The sequence below is a fragment of the Narcine bancroftii genome, chromosome 2, assembly GCF_036971445.1.
Source record: "Narcine bancroftii isolate sNarBan1 chromosome 2, sNarBan1.hap1, whole genome shotgun sequence".
NCBI lineage: Eukaryota > Metazoa > Chordata > Chondrichthyes > Torpediniformes > Narcinidae > Narcine > Narcine bancroftii.
Window position 1 is genome coordinate 216,848,033 of NC_091470.1, and position 16,998 is coordinate 216,865,030.

Consider the following 16,998-nt stretch of genomic DNA (forward strand, 5'->3'; position numbering starts at 1 on the left):
AATTGCCCGAAAGATTGTTAAGCACTATGTAGAAAAGGGGGTATTTGAAGAAACTGCATTAGAACAGTTTCCAAAGGAGAAAACCTCAGAAGAAGTTGGCTTTGAGAAAAAAAGAGAGGCAGAAAGGAAAGCCAAATGGGAAGCAATAAGGCAAGCAGAAAGGGAAGAGAGAGAGGAAAAAAGAGAGGCAGAAAGGAAAGCCGAACGGGAAGCAGTAAGGCAGGCAAAAATGGAGGAAAGGGCAGCCGCAAGGGAGGAGAGAGAGAAAGAACGGAAAGATGAGCTAGAACTAGCTAAATTGAGGCAGACCCTAACCCAAGGAGAGGGAGAAGACCAAAACCCACGTGTTGGTAAGGAGGAGAGGTTTCTGGTCAGTAGAGAAGTGAGGTTAGTTCCTCTATTTGAGGAAGATGAAATAGACAAGTATTTTCAGCATTTTGAGAAAGTAGCTGTAAATTTAAAATGGCCACCAGACCAGTGGTCACTCCTGCTACAAAGTGTTCAAAGGGAAAGCCCAACAGGTGTATTTGTGTCTTATGGTACAACAAGCAGCTGATTATGAATTTGTAAAGCAAATTATGAACTAGTACCAGAGGCTTATAGACAAAAGTTCAAGAGTTTAAAATGCAGCAACCCAATCTTACCTGAATTTTGCTTATAGGAAGGTTGTGTGTTTTGATCAATGGTGTGCCGCAATGAAAGTAGAAAATAACTTTGATTTATTGAGGGAATCATTCTGATTGAGATTAAAAATTGTGTTCCTGATGATATTCAAGTGTACTTGGCAGAGAAAAATATAAAAACTTGGCAAGAATTGGCTAAATTCGCAGAGGAATATGTTTTAACCCACAAGCCTAAGTGGATATCAGGGAAAACCTTTCAAAGGAATACTGCCGATAATCCAAGGAGAGTAGAAATAAAATCTAGAAGTAAGGTTAAAGGAAGAGAGGAAGAGAAGTGAGTGAAGGAAAAATTTTCGAGTGTTATTTGCCACTATTGTAAGAAGCCAGGGCACATAATAGCAAATTGTCTTGTACTGAAAAGGAAGAAAGAGAAAAGGGTGTTCAGAGTGAGAAAGTTAGTGATATTTTTAAACCATTCATGATTGAAGGTTTCATTTCGGTTAAAGAAGGATCCAATCAAGTGCCAGTTAAAATCCTACGGGATACTGGAGCAGCCCAATCACTTGTATTAAGCAACATTTTGAATTTTGGTGAGGAGACTGATACTGGAGATGTGAATTTAAGCAGAGCCTATACCTTTGCATAGAATACTGATGAGATCAGACTTAGTTAATGGCCCAGTTACAATAGGGATAAGATCAAGTCTGCCGGTGGTTGGAGTTTCTCTTTTGTTAGGAAATGATTTAGCAGAGGGTAAAGTCATACCTGCGGTGAAACTTACAAGTAAGCCAATGGTTTATGAGTCCGAAAAGCATTTGGAAATCTACCCTGCGTGTGCCATTACTAGAGCTATGTCCAGAAAAAAGGTAGAGGTAGAGAAAGTCTATGATAATCCATTAGTGGAGGTAGGCATTGAGGCCAAACCTAAGGATCCAGCTTTGCTGTTGTCAAGAGAAGAATTCTTCTTCTTTGGCTTGGCTTCGCGGACGAAGATTTATGGAGGGGTAAATGTCCACGTCAGCTGGAGGCTCGTTTGTGGCTGACAAGTCCGATGCGGGACAGGCAGACACGGTTGCAGCGGTTGCAAGGGAAAATTGGTTGGTTGGGGTTGGGTGTTGGGTTTTTCCTCCTTTGTCTTTTGTCAGTGAGGTGGGCTCTGCGATCTTCTTCAAAGGAGGTTGCTGCCTGCCAAACTGTGAGGCGCCAAGATGCACGGTTTGAGGCGATATCAGCCCACTGGCGGTGGTCAATGTGGCAGGCACCAAGAGATTTCTTTAGGCAGTCCTTGTACCTTTTCTTTGGTGCACCTCTGTCACAGTGGCCAGTGGAGAGCTCGCCATATAACACGATCTTGGGAAGGCGATGGTCCTCCATTCTGGAGACGTGACCTACCCAGCGCAGTTGGTCTTCAGCAGCGTGGATTCGATGCTGTTGGCCTCTGCCATCTCGAGTACTTCGATATTAGGGATGAAGTCGCTCCAATGAATGTTGAGGATGGAGCGGAGACAACGCTGGTGGAAGCGTTCTAGGAGCCGTATGTGATGCCGGTGGAAGACCCATGATTCGGAGCCGAACAGCAGTGTGGGTATGACAACGGCATTGTATACGCTAATCTTTGTGAGGTTTTCAGTTGGTTGTTTTTCCAGACTCTTTTGTGTAGTCTTCCAAAGGCACTATTTGCCTTGGCGAGTCTGTTGTCTATCTCGTTGTCGATTCTTGCATCCGATGAAATGATGCAGCCGAGATAGGTAAACTGGTAGACCGTTTTGAGTTTTGTGTGCCCAATGGAGATGAGGGGGGGGCTGGTAGTCATGGTGGGGAGCTGGCTGATGGAGGACCTCAGTTTTCTTCAGGCTGACTTCCAGGCCAAACATTTTGGCAGTTTCCGCAAAACAGAACGTCAAGCGCTGAAGAACTGGCTCTGAATGGGCAACTAAAGCGGCATCGTCTGCAAAGAGTAGTTCACGGACAAGTTGCTCTTGTGTCTTGGTGTGAGCTTGCAGGCGCCTCAGATTGAAGAGACTGCCATCCGTGCAGTACCGGATGTAAACAGCGTCTTCATTGTTGAGGTCTTTCATGGCTTGTTTCAGCATCATGCTGAAGAAGATTGAAAAGAGGGTTGGTGCGAGAACGCAACCTTGCTTCACGCCATTGTTAATGGAGAAGGGTTCAGAGAGCTCATTGCTGTATCTGACCCGACCTTATTGGTTTTTGTGCAGTTGCATAACCATGTTGAGGAACTTTGGGGGGCATCTGAGGCGCTCTAGTATTTGCCAAAGCCCTTTCCTGCTCACGGTGTCGAAGGCTTTGGTGAGGTCAACAAAGGTGATGTAGAGTCCTTTGTTTTGTTCTCTGCACTTTTCTTGGAGCTGTCTGAGGGGAAAGACCATGTCAGTAGTTCCTCTGTTTGCGCGAAAGCCGCACTGTGATTCTGGGAGAACATTCCCTTTTCAGTGCCAACCGCTCAGTCCAAGAATCCACCCTGCTCCAGTTCCCTCAACAGCCCCTAAGGCTAGAGTTGGATGAGGTCCTCACCCGGGAAGAAACATATAAGCCAATTGAACAACTGAAAAGTGGCAAAGCAGCAGGTATGGATGGAATCCCCCCAGAGGTCTGGAAGGCTGGCGGCAAAACTCTGCATGCCAAACTGCATGAGTTTTTCAAGCTCTGCTGGGACCAAGGAAAGCTGCCTCAGGACCTTCGTGATGCCATCATCATCACCCTGTACAAAAACAAAGGCGAGAAATCAGACTGCTCAAACTACAGGGGAATCACGCTGCTCTCCATTGCAGGCAAAATCTTCGCTAAGATTCTCCTAAATAGAATAAAGAGAAGAATTAATATCTAGACAAAAGCATGATCCTGATCTTGCTGGATAAGAGATAAGATTCTGTCTAACCAGGAAATTGAAACCGTGCCAGTAGGTTACTTTGTTCAAGATGGAATATTATAATAAAGTGGAGACCACAAGTGATACCTGCCAGTGAAAACTGGGCGGTAATAAGGCAAGTTGTAATTCCTAAAACTCACAGGAATTAAATATTAAAGTTGGCTCATATTACACCTTTAGGAGATCATCTTGGAGTGAAGAAGACGGTAGAAAAGATAAGGGAACAGTTTTATTGGCCAAAATTAAGAAAGGATGTTGTGAACTTTTGTAGAACCTGTCACACTTATCAACTGGTGGGCAAGCCTAATTAAGGTCCACCAGTGGCACCTTTACAACCCATCACTGCTTTCAGGGAACTCTTCACAAAAGTGATAGTGAATTGTGTTGGCCCATTGCTAAAAACCAAAGCAGGAAATGAATATTTGTTAACACTCATGTGCACAGCTTCAAGGTTTCCAGAGGCTATTCCCCTGAGAAACATTAAAGCAAAGATGATTGTGAAGGTTAAGCTAAACATTTTCACACTGTTTGGCCTACCAAGGGAAATTCAATCAGACCAAGGGAGTAATTTTATGTCTGGAATATTTCAACAGGTGGTGTATGAATTGGGAGCCCATCAAATTGTGTCGTCTGCCTATCATCCTGAAAGTCAAGGGGCCTTGGAAAGGTTCCATTTAACTGTGAAAAATATGATGAGGGCTTATTGCGTGGAAAATAATAAGGATTGGGATGAAGGAATCCATTTGTTATTGTTTGCTGTTAGAGAGGCAACTCAGGAGTCTCTTGGCTTTAGTCCATTTGAGTTGGTGTTTGGTCATAAAGTCAGGTGTCCATTACGATTATTGAAGGAACAGTGGATACATAATGATATACAATCAAATCGGTGGATTATGTTTTCCAATTTAAAAACAGATTACATCAGGCTTGCGAAATGGCAAGGAAAAATTTAAAAACTGCTCAGGAAAAAATGAAAATTCAGCATGATCAAAAAGCAAAAATTAGGGACATTAAACATGGCGACAAAGTATTGATTTTGTTTCCAATGCTGTCAAACCCTTCGAGAGCTCAGTTTTCAGAACCAGATAAGGTGAAGTCAAAAATTAACCAGGTCACCTATGTCATTGAGACGCCTGATCATCGAAGAGAGACACAGGAATGTCATGTGAACATGCTTAAACCTTACTTTGAGAAAATGACTGAGGAGGAGACTAGGATTCCAACCAAGGTGCTAGTTTCAGAGGAAAGTAAGGAGGAGATAAGTTTTGGGCAAGGTATTGGAGCACCGAAAGTGATAAGCCCCAGGCTGGAAAATTCTATAGTTTTGCAAAACTTAAGACACCAAGTTAATGCATTTGACTAAATCAGAAAGGGAAGAAATGAAGACATTACATGAAATTTAAGGATATATTCCCAGATGTTCCAAGAAGAATTACTGTGGCTTGTCATGATGTGGAGGTCGGTGATGCTAAGCCTATTAAGCAGCATCCTTACCTAATTAATCAGGAAAAGAGCAGATTGTTGGATCAAGAGGTGGATTATATGATCAAAAATGACATCATCTGAGAATCAAATTCAAACTGGAGTTCACCCTGTGTTCTGGTGCCTAAGCCAGATGGCTCAATTAGGTTTTGTACAGATTATCGAAAGGTAAACATGATGACAAAGACTGATGCATTCCCTATTCCCAAAATAGATGATTGAATAGATAAGGTGGGAAAGGCTAAGTTTCTTACAAAGATTGATCTCTTAAAAGGATACTGATGTGTTCCTTTGACAGAGAAAGGCAGGGAGATTTCTGCATTTGTTACACCTTCGGGATTGTATGAGTATAATGTTATGCCTTTTGGGATAAAACCCTTAAAATTATGATGAAAAAGGGGTCCACTTATACGCCAGTCGGCTATATTCCAAAATATACGGTATAAACTGCATTCATACATATACACACTGTATACATACATATATTATATACACATATAATATTTACACACACACATATATATATATATACATATAAATATACATCTTTGGCTTGGCTTCGCGGACGAAGATTTATGGAGGGGTAAATGTCCACGTCAGCTGCAGGCTCGTTTGTGGCTGACAAGTCCGATGCGGGACAGGCAGACACGGTTGCAGCGGCTGCAGGGGAAAATTGGTTGGTTGGGGTTGGGTGTTGGGTTTTTCCTCCTTTGTCTTTTGTCAGTGAGGTGGGCTCTGCGGTCTTCTTCAAAGGAGGTTGCTGCCCGCTGAACTGTGAGGTGCCAAGCTGCACGGTTTGAGGCGATATCAGCCCACTGGCGGTGGTCAATGTGGCAGGCACCAAGAGATTTCTTTAGGCAGTCCTTGTACCTCTTCTTTGGTGCACTCTGACACGATGGCCAGTGGAGAGCTCGCCATATAACATGATCTTGGGGAGGCGATGGTCCTCCATTCTGGAGACGTGACCTACCAGCGGAGTTGGGTCTTCAACAGCGTGGATTCAATGCTGTCGGCCTCTGCCATTTCAAGTACTTCGATGTTAGGGAGTCGCTCCAATGAATGTTGAGGATGGAGCGGAGACAACACTGGTGGAAGCGTTCTAGGAGCCGTAGGTGATGCCGGTAGAGGACCCATGATTCGGAGCCGAACAGAAGTGTGGGTATGACAACGGCTCTGTATATGCTTATCTTTGTGAGGTTTTTCAGGTGGTTGTTTTTCCAGACTCTTTTGTGTAGTCTTCCAAAGGCACTATTTGCCTTGGCGAGTCTGTTGTCTATCTCGTTGTCGATCCTTGCATCCAATGAAATGGTGCAGCCGAGATAGGTAAACTGGTTGACGGTTTTTGAGTTTTGTGTGCCCGATGGAGATGTGGGGGGGCTGGTAGTCATGGTGGGGAGCTGGCTGATGGAGGACCTCAGTTTTCTTCTGGCTGACTTCCAGGCCAAACATTTTGGCAGTTTCCGCAAAACAGGACGTCAAGCGCCGAAGAGCTGGCTCTGAATGGGCAACTAAAGCGGCATCATCTGCAAAGAGTAGTTCACGGACAAGTTGCTCTTGTGTCTTGGTGTGAGCTTGCAGGCGCCTCAGATTGTATACATATACACTGTATACATATACATATGTTGGTAGTCCTTTGGTTCGAAGAAGACTCATTGTTGTGCAGTTCATCTATGAACATGAAGGTGACTTTACAGTGACACCGTTCATGGTTTTCCATCAGTTTTTGGTAGCGTCTGTCTTCAAACCTGATGTAGCTTTCATCGCATAAGGCTCGCCTATGGGATCTGACAGCAGGTGCAGCTTCTCGTTCTCTTGCCAAGATGTCACAGCAGCACAGGTTTTCCTTCACAGCATCTTTATAACGCTTGCGTGGAGACCTCAAGATTGTCCACGCAAGCGCTACGAAGACATAAAAATAAATAAATAAATAGATAGACTGATGGATAGATTATCTATACACACACATACACCGTATATTTCGGTGTACAAGTCAAGTTGTGAAACTCAAAAAAAAACTCGAAAAATGGAGGTCAACGTATACCCGATATGTTTTTGAGACCTTAAATTATCTCAAAAACTAATCCGTGCTGATCTGGTGTATTAGTCAACCTATGAAAAGCAGATTTGGTGTAGAAGTCAACCCTTGAAAAACTAAAAAAAAAACCGACTGCGACAGATTTTCGTTGACATTTTTATCGAAAACAACACAATTAGCACCCTTAAAAATTGCTCTCATTGTCTGAAAACAACACATTTAGAACCCTTCAAAATCACTCTCGCTATCATCGTCTGAAGCAAAGATGGTGGCCGACACATCCATACTCTCACTGTTTAAACAGTCATCATATGGGTCCCAGTCTGTATCTGATGAGGTTGTTTCAGCTTCGTCATCAGTGCCCACAATAAGTCACCTTCCGTGCCATCAATCACACTTTTTAAATGATTTTATCAGTCTCTACTTTAACTTTGTTCCATGCCTTGAGCACCAAGTTACACAGCACATCAAGTGATGCAGCATGCATTCCCCACCTTCTGTAAACAACTTTTCTGCCCTCGACATTGATGTATTCCATTCCTTGCACACATGGTTATTGAGTGGCTTGTTCAAGCAGACATTGAGAGGTTGCAATATAGACATCAAACCACTCGGGATAACCGCCATGTAAGTATTATGTAGTGCTAATCTACTTTTAGTTAAGAGGCTATGAAACATATCCCAGACCAACAAACTCCATTCCCTGCGTAAATCACCTGTTTCACACATTGTCTATCCATAGTTTTACATCATTTTCATCCATCCATCCTTTTTTATGAAAATGTACAAAAATACCTGCAGGGATTTCATTTTCGGTTTAATTTTGCATTTGAAGATTACCATGGGTCTTAACTTCATCCCGTCAGCTATTCACAACAGTAAACCTGTTCCTTTCGTGGCCTGTACTTCTGGTTTGCATAGTTTTAACACCTTTCCATTCCACTGTTCTATTGCCTATCAGGTAGAAATTCATGGGGGTTTTGTCCATGTTTCCGATATTTGCCAATGCAAATGGTGTTTCTGCCAGTTCCAATATAATAAACTGGTGAAAACTTACAACTTTATGACCAAGATCTTTTGGTAGTTTCTGTGCAATTTTTGTTTGTTTTGGCGCAATACTAATTTTTCCTGTTTGTGAAACATTTGCACCAGCCGACTGTAGCCTCAAAATCATCTCTGAGGTCTGGGTGCGACTTGGCCCACTGCAGTGCAAATATTCTTATTTTATTTTGGCTGACTATTTAGCAATCTTGCCTCTGTTCACGTACCCATTCTGCAATGTGATTTTCCAACTCCAGCCAATGAATGATTCCTTTTCTCAAAGAACATTGCCTTTTTGGTATTTTTCTTAAAAGTCTCTTCTTTCTTCCTCCAATCTCTAATCAGCTTCTCATATTCATCAAATTTTCTTGCAGCAGCGCAAGAAAGAGGTCATTTCTATCATTTTAAACTTAAAACTCGCTTCATATTTTTGTCGCATGTGGTGTTGTATCGATGGACCCTCCATGATAGCAATCACCTCCAGTTAACGCCCAGCAGATCAATCTGCGCGATCTATGGGGGTTGAATTATACACTGGTTAACAGTCCCTCATGATCTCTGGGGGTTGACTCATACACTGGTCAAAAGGCCAATTCAGACATCCAGAAAATGAGGTCGATTTATATGCAGGATATACAATAAAATCCTTAAAATGAGGGTGTAAAACGGGGGTTGCCATACACTGGTCGACTTATACACCGAAATATACCATATATACACTCATAAATATACTGTCAGGTCACTCATCTGAGTGCTACTGGTACCATGTAATCCAGTACTACCTGTTGCATGGTTGGCAACTAAACTAGCTCCTCCAACAGGCTTGCCTGGTACAGAGGTTGGCTCGACACCCTGCAGGAAGAAAAACAAGACCTGTCAAAGGGTGGATGAACCCTCTTGTCAGGTCAATGGCAATCGAGCAAACACGTGCCGTGAAGTGCGAAAAGAGCATCTCCTGTGTCGAAGCTTGATCTGGCCCATTCACGGCAACAGAACTTCTTGGACCTCACCATGCCACTGGATCTGGGAGGTGATGTCGAGAGGGTGGGTCTGGATCTGCGCAATCCCTACTTACCTCGATTCATTCACACACATCCTGTTCCTTTCTGAGGAGTGGAGTATCCTCATATCAAACCCCACAAACTGACTGAAAGGAACCATCATCCAGATGGACAGCCAGAAAAATATATACACATACATAGAGAGAGGTGATGGATTATTGACTGGTGATGAATAATTTTTCTAAAGAAATTTACATTCATTGAAAATCATGAAATATTTCCTAAAATACTTGCTTATAGTTATCAAACATAAAACATTACATATCCTTCAGCCCCACGAGGTTGTGGCCACCTATATAAACCTACTCCACAGCAATCTAATATTTCCCACTTCACACCTCTAAAGCTCTATTTTACCTACTGGAAGATATTACTTAAATTATTTTTCATTCCATTTTGGCCAAATCAGCACTCATAAATATGTAATTGGCCTTACTTAAATTCAATGTTTTAAACTCCACCATTCTAGAGAATCAAGGTTTCCATCATTACCAGTTGTGAATGTGGGCATAAAACCTTGCGTTGAGAGCCCCAAGCTCCGACCCGACAAGTACAAAAGGGCTCTGCAGTTTGGCTTCCTTAACAAGTCCATGCAGATGATCTACCATTCTGTAAAAGAGGAAAACAAACAAGTTAACATGCACTTTGATGAACATTGGTAAATAAAACTCACTAGGAGAACAACACATCAGTGTTCAATGCAAATTTATTGTCATGGACATAAGAACAATATCATGCATCACTATACCAACAAAACATAAAACAAAACTCTGCCATGTCTCTGAAACTAGTTCCTTGACTTCCTCATCAACAGACCCCAATTAGTGCGAATCGGCAATATCGCCTCCTTTATGTTGACCATAAGCACAGGGACACCCCAAGGCTGCCTGCTTAATCCCCTACTCTACTCCCTGTACACACCTCACTTCTTAGCCTAGTTCAGTCCAACACAATCTACAAATTCAGACAAATGTGATGGGCCCAGAGGACCCCAAAACCCAGCAGCAATAGGTATTCACCAAGACAAATGGTTACTTAAACAAAAGTTACTTTTAATTATCTTTAAACATGAAGATCAAACTTTAACTTATTACTATTAACTTAACCCCCTTCTAATTCTAAGCTCACTGGTATGTAATGTGCATTTAAGTTCAGAAAAGTTCTTTGATTCACGGTCCAGTCTCACTTCTCACTTCTTCAAATTCACCGGTATCAGGCAATTCTTAATCTGTGCACAGAATTTAACATTTATGAATCTTCTCCAGGCTTTGGTGCTTGAAAGGTAAATGGTTACCGCTCAGGAAGGTTCCTATTGGTTTTCGGAGAAAGATTTGTTGCTCATTGGACACAAACTGATTCCTTTAAATCAGCCATGTCAGTGTCTTGCCAAAGAAACTTGCCCCATCAGAGTTTTCCAGATGATGACCTCTTTCTTTCAGGTCACCTTTTCTGTTTCCCTTATTTCAAGTGAAACATTATACTGCCAGCCATCTGTTGTTTGGACCACAAGAGGTTTGACCAGGCTGAACTAAGAACTTCACAACCCGTCTTCAAAATCGGGTTTTCCCTCAAGCTTGCCAGCTTGTCCTGTTCCAGTCCCAACTGCTGCTGCTGAACTGTAGAACTGAATTTTCTCTCTCTCACTCAGAGAAAACTACATGACCTTCTTAGAACAGCCAACTGCACTCAGACAGACTGCGGCACTGGATCTAATCTTATGAATCCATTCATCTGTTGCTTTCCAAAACAATAATCCAATTAACACCTACTTGTGAAGTCATTCTAGGCATTCTTCAAAGTTTGTGCAAAGGCACCAGAGCCTGGACTGTCTGGCTGAGCAGAGCTCTGGCATTTTAAATGAGATGTGTTGTGAAGTTTTTGTATTTTTTTGTGACCTAACTTTTAAAAAAACACACAATTTATCTCCTTTTAAAACATATCTATATACAATATAAAATATAACATAATCCATCAGACAACACCTGCATTGTTGACCAAATAACTGGAAGTGATGAGTCAGAATACAAGGTGGAGATTGAGAACCTATTTTGTGTGCCTGAACAGCAATCTTGCTCTCAGATCAAGTGGCTGATGGTTGAATTCAGGAAGGAGACTGTCCTGTCCTCACTGAGAGGATGAAGGTGGTGAGTATTTCAAGTTCCTGGGTGTCCATATTTCAGAAGATCTCTCCTGGAGCCACACATCAAGGCAACCTTGAAAAAGGCAGACTGATGCCTCGACTTTCTAAGTATGAAGAGATTTGGCATGCGGCGTGGTTGGTGTAGTGGTTAGCGCAAAGCAATTACAGTGAGAGCGATCGGGACCGGGATTTGACTCTTGCGTTGCCTGTAAGGCATTGGTAGGTTCTCCCCGTGCCTGCATGAGTTCTCCTCTGGTGCTCTGGTTTCTACCCACCGTTCGAAATACACCAGGGTTGCAGATTAATCGGGTGTAATTGGGCAGCGTGGGCTGAAATGACCTGTTACCGTGCTAGGTCTAATTTTTTTAAAAATTAAAAATGTGGTTTAATTCTATTAAACCTCTGCAGATGTACTGTGGAAACGATATGGACTGGTCGCATCACAACCTAGTTTGGCAATTTGACTGGCAGGAAGTCTTCAAAAGGTAACAAACATCACAGAGTCTCATCACCCACTCACTGAGGTGCTGCCTCATCAAGGCCACCAACATCTTCTCACCCTGGTCACAACTTCTTTTCACTGCTATCTTTGGGTAGAATGTACAGAAGCTTCTTGTGGTTTCCTTTCAATGCCTAACTGCCTCCTAAATTAAATTGAAAGTTTATTTACAGCATGGTAAAATCAGAACCTGTGCCACCCAAATTAAACCCATACATTTTGGAGGCCCGGACTATGAATGGCCTAGCGTAAGAGTGGTGAGTTTTTGGCTAGGGCGCATGAGGTAGAGGATGTGCTACAGGCATGGAAAATGCAATGCTGGCAGTCATTTCAAGAGGAATCGCAGAGAGCAGGGAAGTGATGTTGAGGCTTTATAAGGTACAGGTGAGGCCTCACATGAGCAGTTTTGGGCTCCGCATTTACGAAAAGATGTGCAGATGTTAGAAAGGACACAGAGGAGGTGCACAAAGGATCATTCCAGGAATGAAAGGGTTATCATATGAGGAACATCTGACTGCTCTTGGCCTGTACTCTGGAACTGAGGAGAATGGGGTGGGGGGGATCTCACTGAAACAGTTTGAATGTTGAAAGGCACGGGCAGAGAAGATGTAGAAAGGGTGTTTCCCCATGGAGGGAGAGTCAAGAAAAGGGGGCACAAAAAGATTGAAGGGCATCCACTTAGAAAAGAGATGCTAAAGGAATTTCTTCAGCCAGAGGGTGGTAAAAATCTGTGGAATTTGTAGCCACAGGCAGTTGTGGAGGCCAAGTCACTGGCTGTATTTAAGGCAGAGATTGATAGGTTTTTGATTAGCCAGGGCATCAAAGGTTATGGGGAGAGGCTGGGCAGTGGGGGTGAGTGGGAAAATGGATCAGCTCATGATTGATTGGAGGGGAAAACTCGATGGGCTGAATATTTTTGCTCCTATGTCTTATGGCCTCTTGAATATCCCCTTGTTACACTAATCACACAGGAGGACCATTATTTTCCTAAAGGTTTGCATCCAGAAAAAAAAATAGGGATTATGATGGACAACTTCAAGCTGAACACAAAGATAATTTCAGATTTGCTGTATCACGTAGGAAGTTGGAGGAAATTAAATTAACTTTTATTGTATTTAGAATGTTTAATCACATAATGATGCTGACAGATGATGTTAGTTCAACTGACCTAAAAACATGTTCCCGCTGATTTTCAATTATACTCAGCATCTGATGCCTCTTGTGTCAGTGTCCAACAATAGTCGGCTGGCATTGGTGGATTCCAGTTTCCTGATACCACTTTTCCATGTTCGTAAATGTCCTGGTGAAACCTTTCACCACGTTTGTCACTGACTGTACCAAGATCAGCACGGAAGAAGAGGATGTGTGAATCCAGAAAATGTTCAATGACATGTTGTACTTCATGGTTTTGTCTACTTGAAGCATGCTGTCAATCAGCTGGACATGGTTTGGTGCTCTGTAGTTGCATAGGAAATTCTCAACAACATCTTTACATGCCCAGGCCTAAGACAACATTTGACTAGCACCTGCACTGAGTGGGTGCCCAGGCATGCTTGGATTGACCAAAGCAGTTTACTTTGTGAGTGGACTTTTACCCCCTCCATAAATCTTCGTCCGCGAAGCCAAGCCAAAGAATATACTAGTAGACTTAAAATAGGACAGGAAATCACAAAAATATGTTATATCTAAAAAATGGTATGTGTTAGGAAATTTTGTGATTTTCATGATCAGCAGCCCAAAAATCCATAAAATAAACCCTAAAGTGTTCAGGAAGCAAAATCTCCATTGTTCAGTGTTATGGTCTGTTCTAACACCACAAATGGACAGTCTGCACCTTTTATTCTGCACAAGGATAACTGGGAATATTATCTAACTCTCTTTTGTATTTATTAGTGCTTTTCCATTTAATTTGATGCATATAATTGTAGTTTTTTTTTAAAAAGTGACATACCTGTGCAGCTGCGGCGAATAGGAATATTGGTGCATATGTACAGTGCCCTCCGTAAAGTTTGGGTCAAAGATATTTTTACCCTTTATTTGTCCCTGTGCGCCACAGTTTTAAATTTATAATCAAACAATTCACCTGTGATTAAAGTGCACATTGCAGATTTTGGATATTTGTATTCATTTTGGTTTAACCAAATAGAAATTACAGCAATTTTTAATGCATGGACCCCTCACTTCAGAGCACCATAATATTTTGGAAATACCAATGGTACATATATCAAAGTAGTCATGTTTGATCCTTTACTGCATATTTCAGATGTATTGTCAGAATACATAAATTATATCACAGGTTCTTTTCTCCTGCAGGCAAAGCAGAATGACCACTTACTGGTTGTGCAAAAATAAACTGTACTTGACGTACACATGTAAACAGAGAACTACAAATAGAGAGCGAATGTAAAGACATTGTGCAATATAGAGAGAATTTTTTTTAAAATCAATCAATAAGTCCTTAAATGAGTCCCTGATTGAGTTTGTTGTTGAGGAGTCTGATGGTGGAGGGGGAGCAACTGTTCTTGAACCTGGTGGTCTGAGTCCTGTAGCACTTGTGTCTCTTTCCTGGTGGCCACAGCGAGAATGGTTCTGCTGCATGCGGTGGATCCTTGATGATTGCTGCTGCTCCCTGACGGCACCGTTACCTGTAGATGTTCTCAATAGTGGGGAGGGCATTGTCTGTGATGTTATGGGCTGTGTCCATTACCTATTGGAGAGCTCTTCGCTCAGGGATATTGGTGACCCCATACCAGGCCATGATGCAGCCGGTCAGCACAGTTTCCACCACACATCTGTAGAAATTTGTCAGGGTTTCTGATGTCACACCAAACTTCTGTAAACTCCTGAGGAAATAGAGACACTGATGTGCTTTCTTCACGATGCCATTAATGCATCCGCGAAAGATCCTCCAAGATAGTGACTCCCAAGAACTTAAATGTGCTCACCCTATCTAACTCTGATCCCCCAGTGGTCACTGGATCATACACCTCTGGTTTTCCTTCCTGAAATCAACAAATTGATCCTTGGTTTTGGTGACATTAGTGAAAAAAAGAAGTGAATGTTTCCACCTTTACATCATTTAGCCTGCTGAAGCTCTGAGGGTGGATTCGGGAGGCAGACTCCAATCCACCTAGAGGGAGTAGAGTCAGAAGTGGAGTGACTCTGTCCACCTCCTCTGTGAAGAAAATATCACTGAAAGTGGCTGCGAAGGAAGAAGACTGATGGTGTCATATTGACGTCCTTAGCCCATGACCCAGGGAATGATTTTTAAAATCCCTTATGCCATAGTATAGATAATTACGTTGTGCAGGAGATCTGCCCAAGTCCTAGGATTCCTTGAACAGATCTCCACCAACGCTCTTCCTGCTCTTAGGTCGCCATTTCAGATGTAGGCCCATTTCCCTTCTCAGCACTTATGGATGATGTCATGGCAACGGACAGAGCTACTGCACCACTCAGCTCCAGAAGACGGCTCCTGACGCTGGACCCGCCTTGTAGGCCTTCTTCATAAAAAAGGCAAGTTCAACTTTTCTTTTTGTTGAGCCACCTTCAAGGCTGCATTACACTATAAAAATGCCTATTGAGTGCAAGGTTGTTGTTGGTGCACCATTCAGCTAAGTTTTCAATCTCCCTCCTGTACAACCCACTACCGTGGAATCTACCGTGCTATTGTCATATCAAGCCACACAGTCATGGTGCAAAGTGAGTTGAGCAGGGGGCTGAGAATGCAGCCATGTGGCGTTCTTGTACTGATGGAGATTGTGGAGGAGATGCTCTTACCATTTTGGTAAGAGGTTGTGGTGAGGAAATCCATGATCCAATTACACAGTGGAGTGTTGAGTCCCAGGTCTTGGAGTTTGCTAATCAATTTTGAGGGGATGATGGTCCATATCCATTGCATGCAACGACTGCTTGAAGTCTGTGATTCATAGACATCACCAGCTGCTGAATATTTTCTCTGGTAATGCTCTGCCAGGTGTCTAATTTAGCCATATTCAGGTCCTGCTTGTTTCAGGAGCATGTATCCTTAGGTTTTCTATTAGCATCCGGAAGGCATGCTCAATTGGATTTAGATCAGGTGACTGACTTAGCCATTCAAGTAATTTCCAGCTTTTAGCTTTGAAAAACTCCTTTGTTGCTTTAGCACCACGTTTGGAATCATTGTCTTGCTATAAAACAATGAGCGTGACGGCACTTCTTTGAACTTGAGCAGATAATACACCTCAGAATTCATTTTGCTAACACCACCATCAATGAAGATAAATGCACCAGTACCTGTGGAAGCAATACATGCCCAGGTGGAGGTCATCACACCTGCCCGGTAGGCTGAGGTTTCTGTTCCTGCCGGGAGCCAGAGACCGCCACACCTGCCCGGTAGGCAGCAGTCACCGCTCCTACCTGAGATCACCAGTCCTGCCTGGTAGGCCGAGGTTTCCGTTCCTGCTGGGAGTCCAAGGTCACCGCTCTTGCCTGGTAGGCTGAGGTCCCTGCTCCTGCCGGGAGCCCGATGTAGATCAGTCACTGTGTTCATTTCTTGTATATCCGGGTTACTTGGGTTCCAGGGGATTCTTTATGCTGGCACACTCCAGTGGCCATGTTCTGTTACTTTGCATCCTCGATGTGGATAGTTAATAAACTAGGTATGAATTTAATCCACTTGCTTTCATCTCTAAACTCTCGCAACAAGGTGTCCCTGACTTTTCAAGGTTAATGTTTTTCATCTGGGATTTTTTTTTTGAGAAAGAACAACCACGTTAGCACAGTTAAACGTTGAATATGGCAGATGGATTCCAGACACCCACTTATCTTTGACGGTAACATCGTTGAAAACTGGCGGATCTTTCAAAAAGAATATGATATCTTCATGGCGGCAGCACTCTCTGACAAACCAGAGCAATCTAGCAGGACCAGAGGCCATTGAATGTAAACGGTCTTTCACGTACACGGGAGAATCTCGGCAAGAATCCAAAGAGGATCCTGAATGTCTCAAGAGCAAACTTAGAGAGATGTGCAACCCGCAAACCAACATTACTATGGTCAACACACAAAATCAGAAAGCTGGTGAGACGATTGACTCATATGCCAGTGATTTAAGAATCAAAGCAGAAAGCTGTAGTTTTGGAGTTCTCTGTTAGGAGCTTATTAAAGATGGATTAGTCTGAGGTATTAATAATGACTATATGAGAAAGGTGGTACTGTATGGTAGTGATTAACATTAGCTAAGGCCATC

The 16,998-nt window shown here is 42.8% G+C and overlaps 1 protein-coding gene across 1 annotated transcript in view; it reads right to left on the reverse strand.

Moving 5' to 3' along the window:
• Nucleotides 1-16,998, reverse strand: part of LOC138755074 (uncharacterized) — a 150,907-nt gene that overhangs the window by 79,570 nt on the left and 54,339 nt on the right. The window contains exon 6 of the mRNA XM_069920288.1: nt 9,622-9,738. Within this exon, the coding sequence (XP_069776389.1) occupies nt 9,622-9,738 (117 nt within the window). The remainder of the gene's footprint in view (nt 1-9,621; nt 9,739-16,998) is intronic.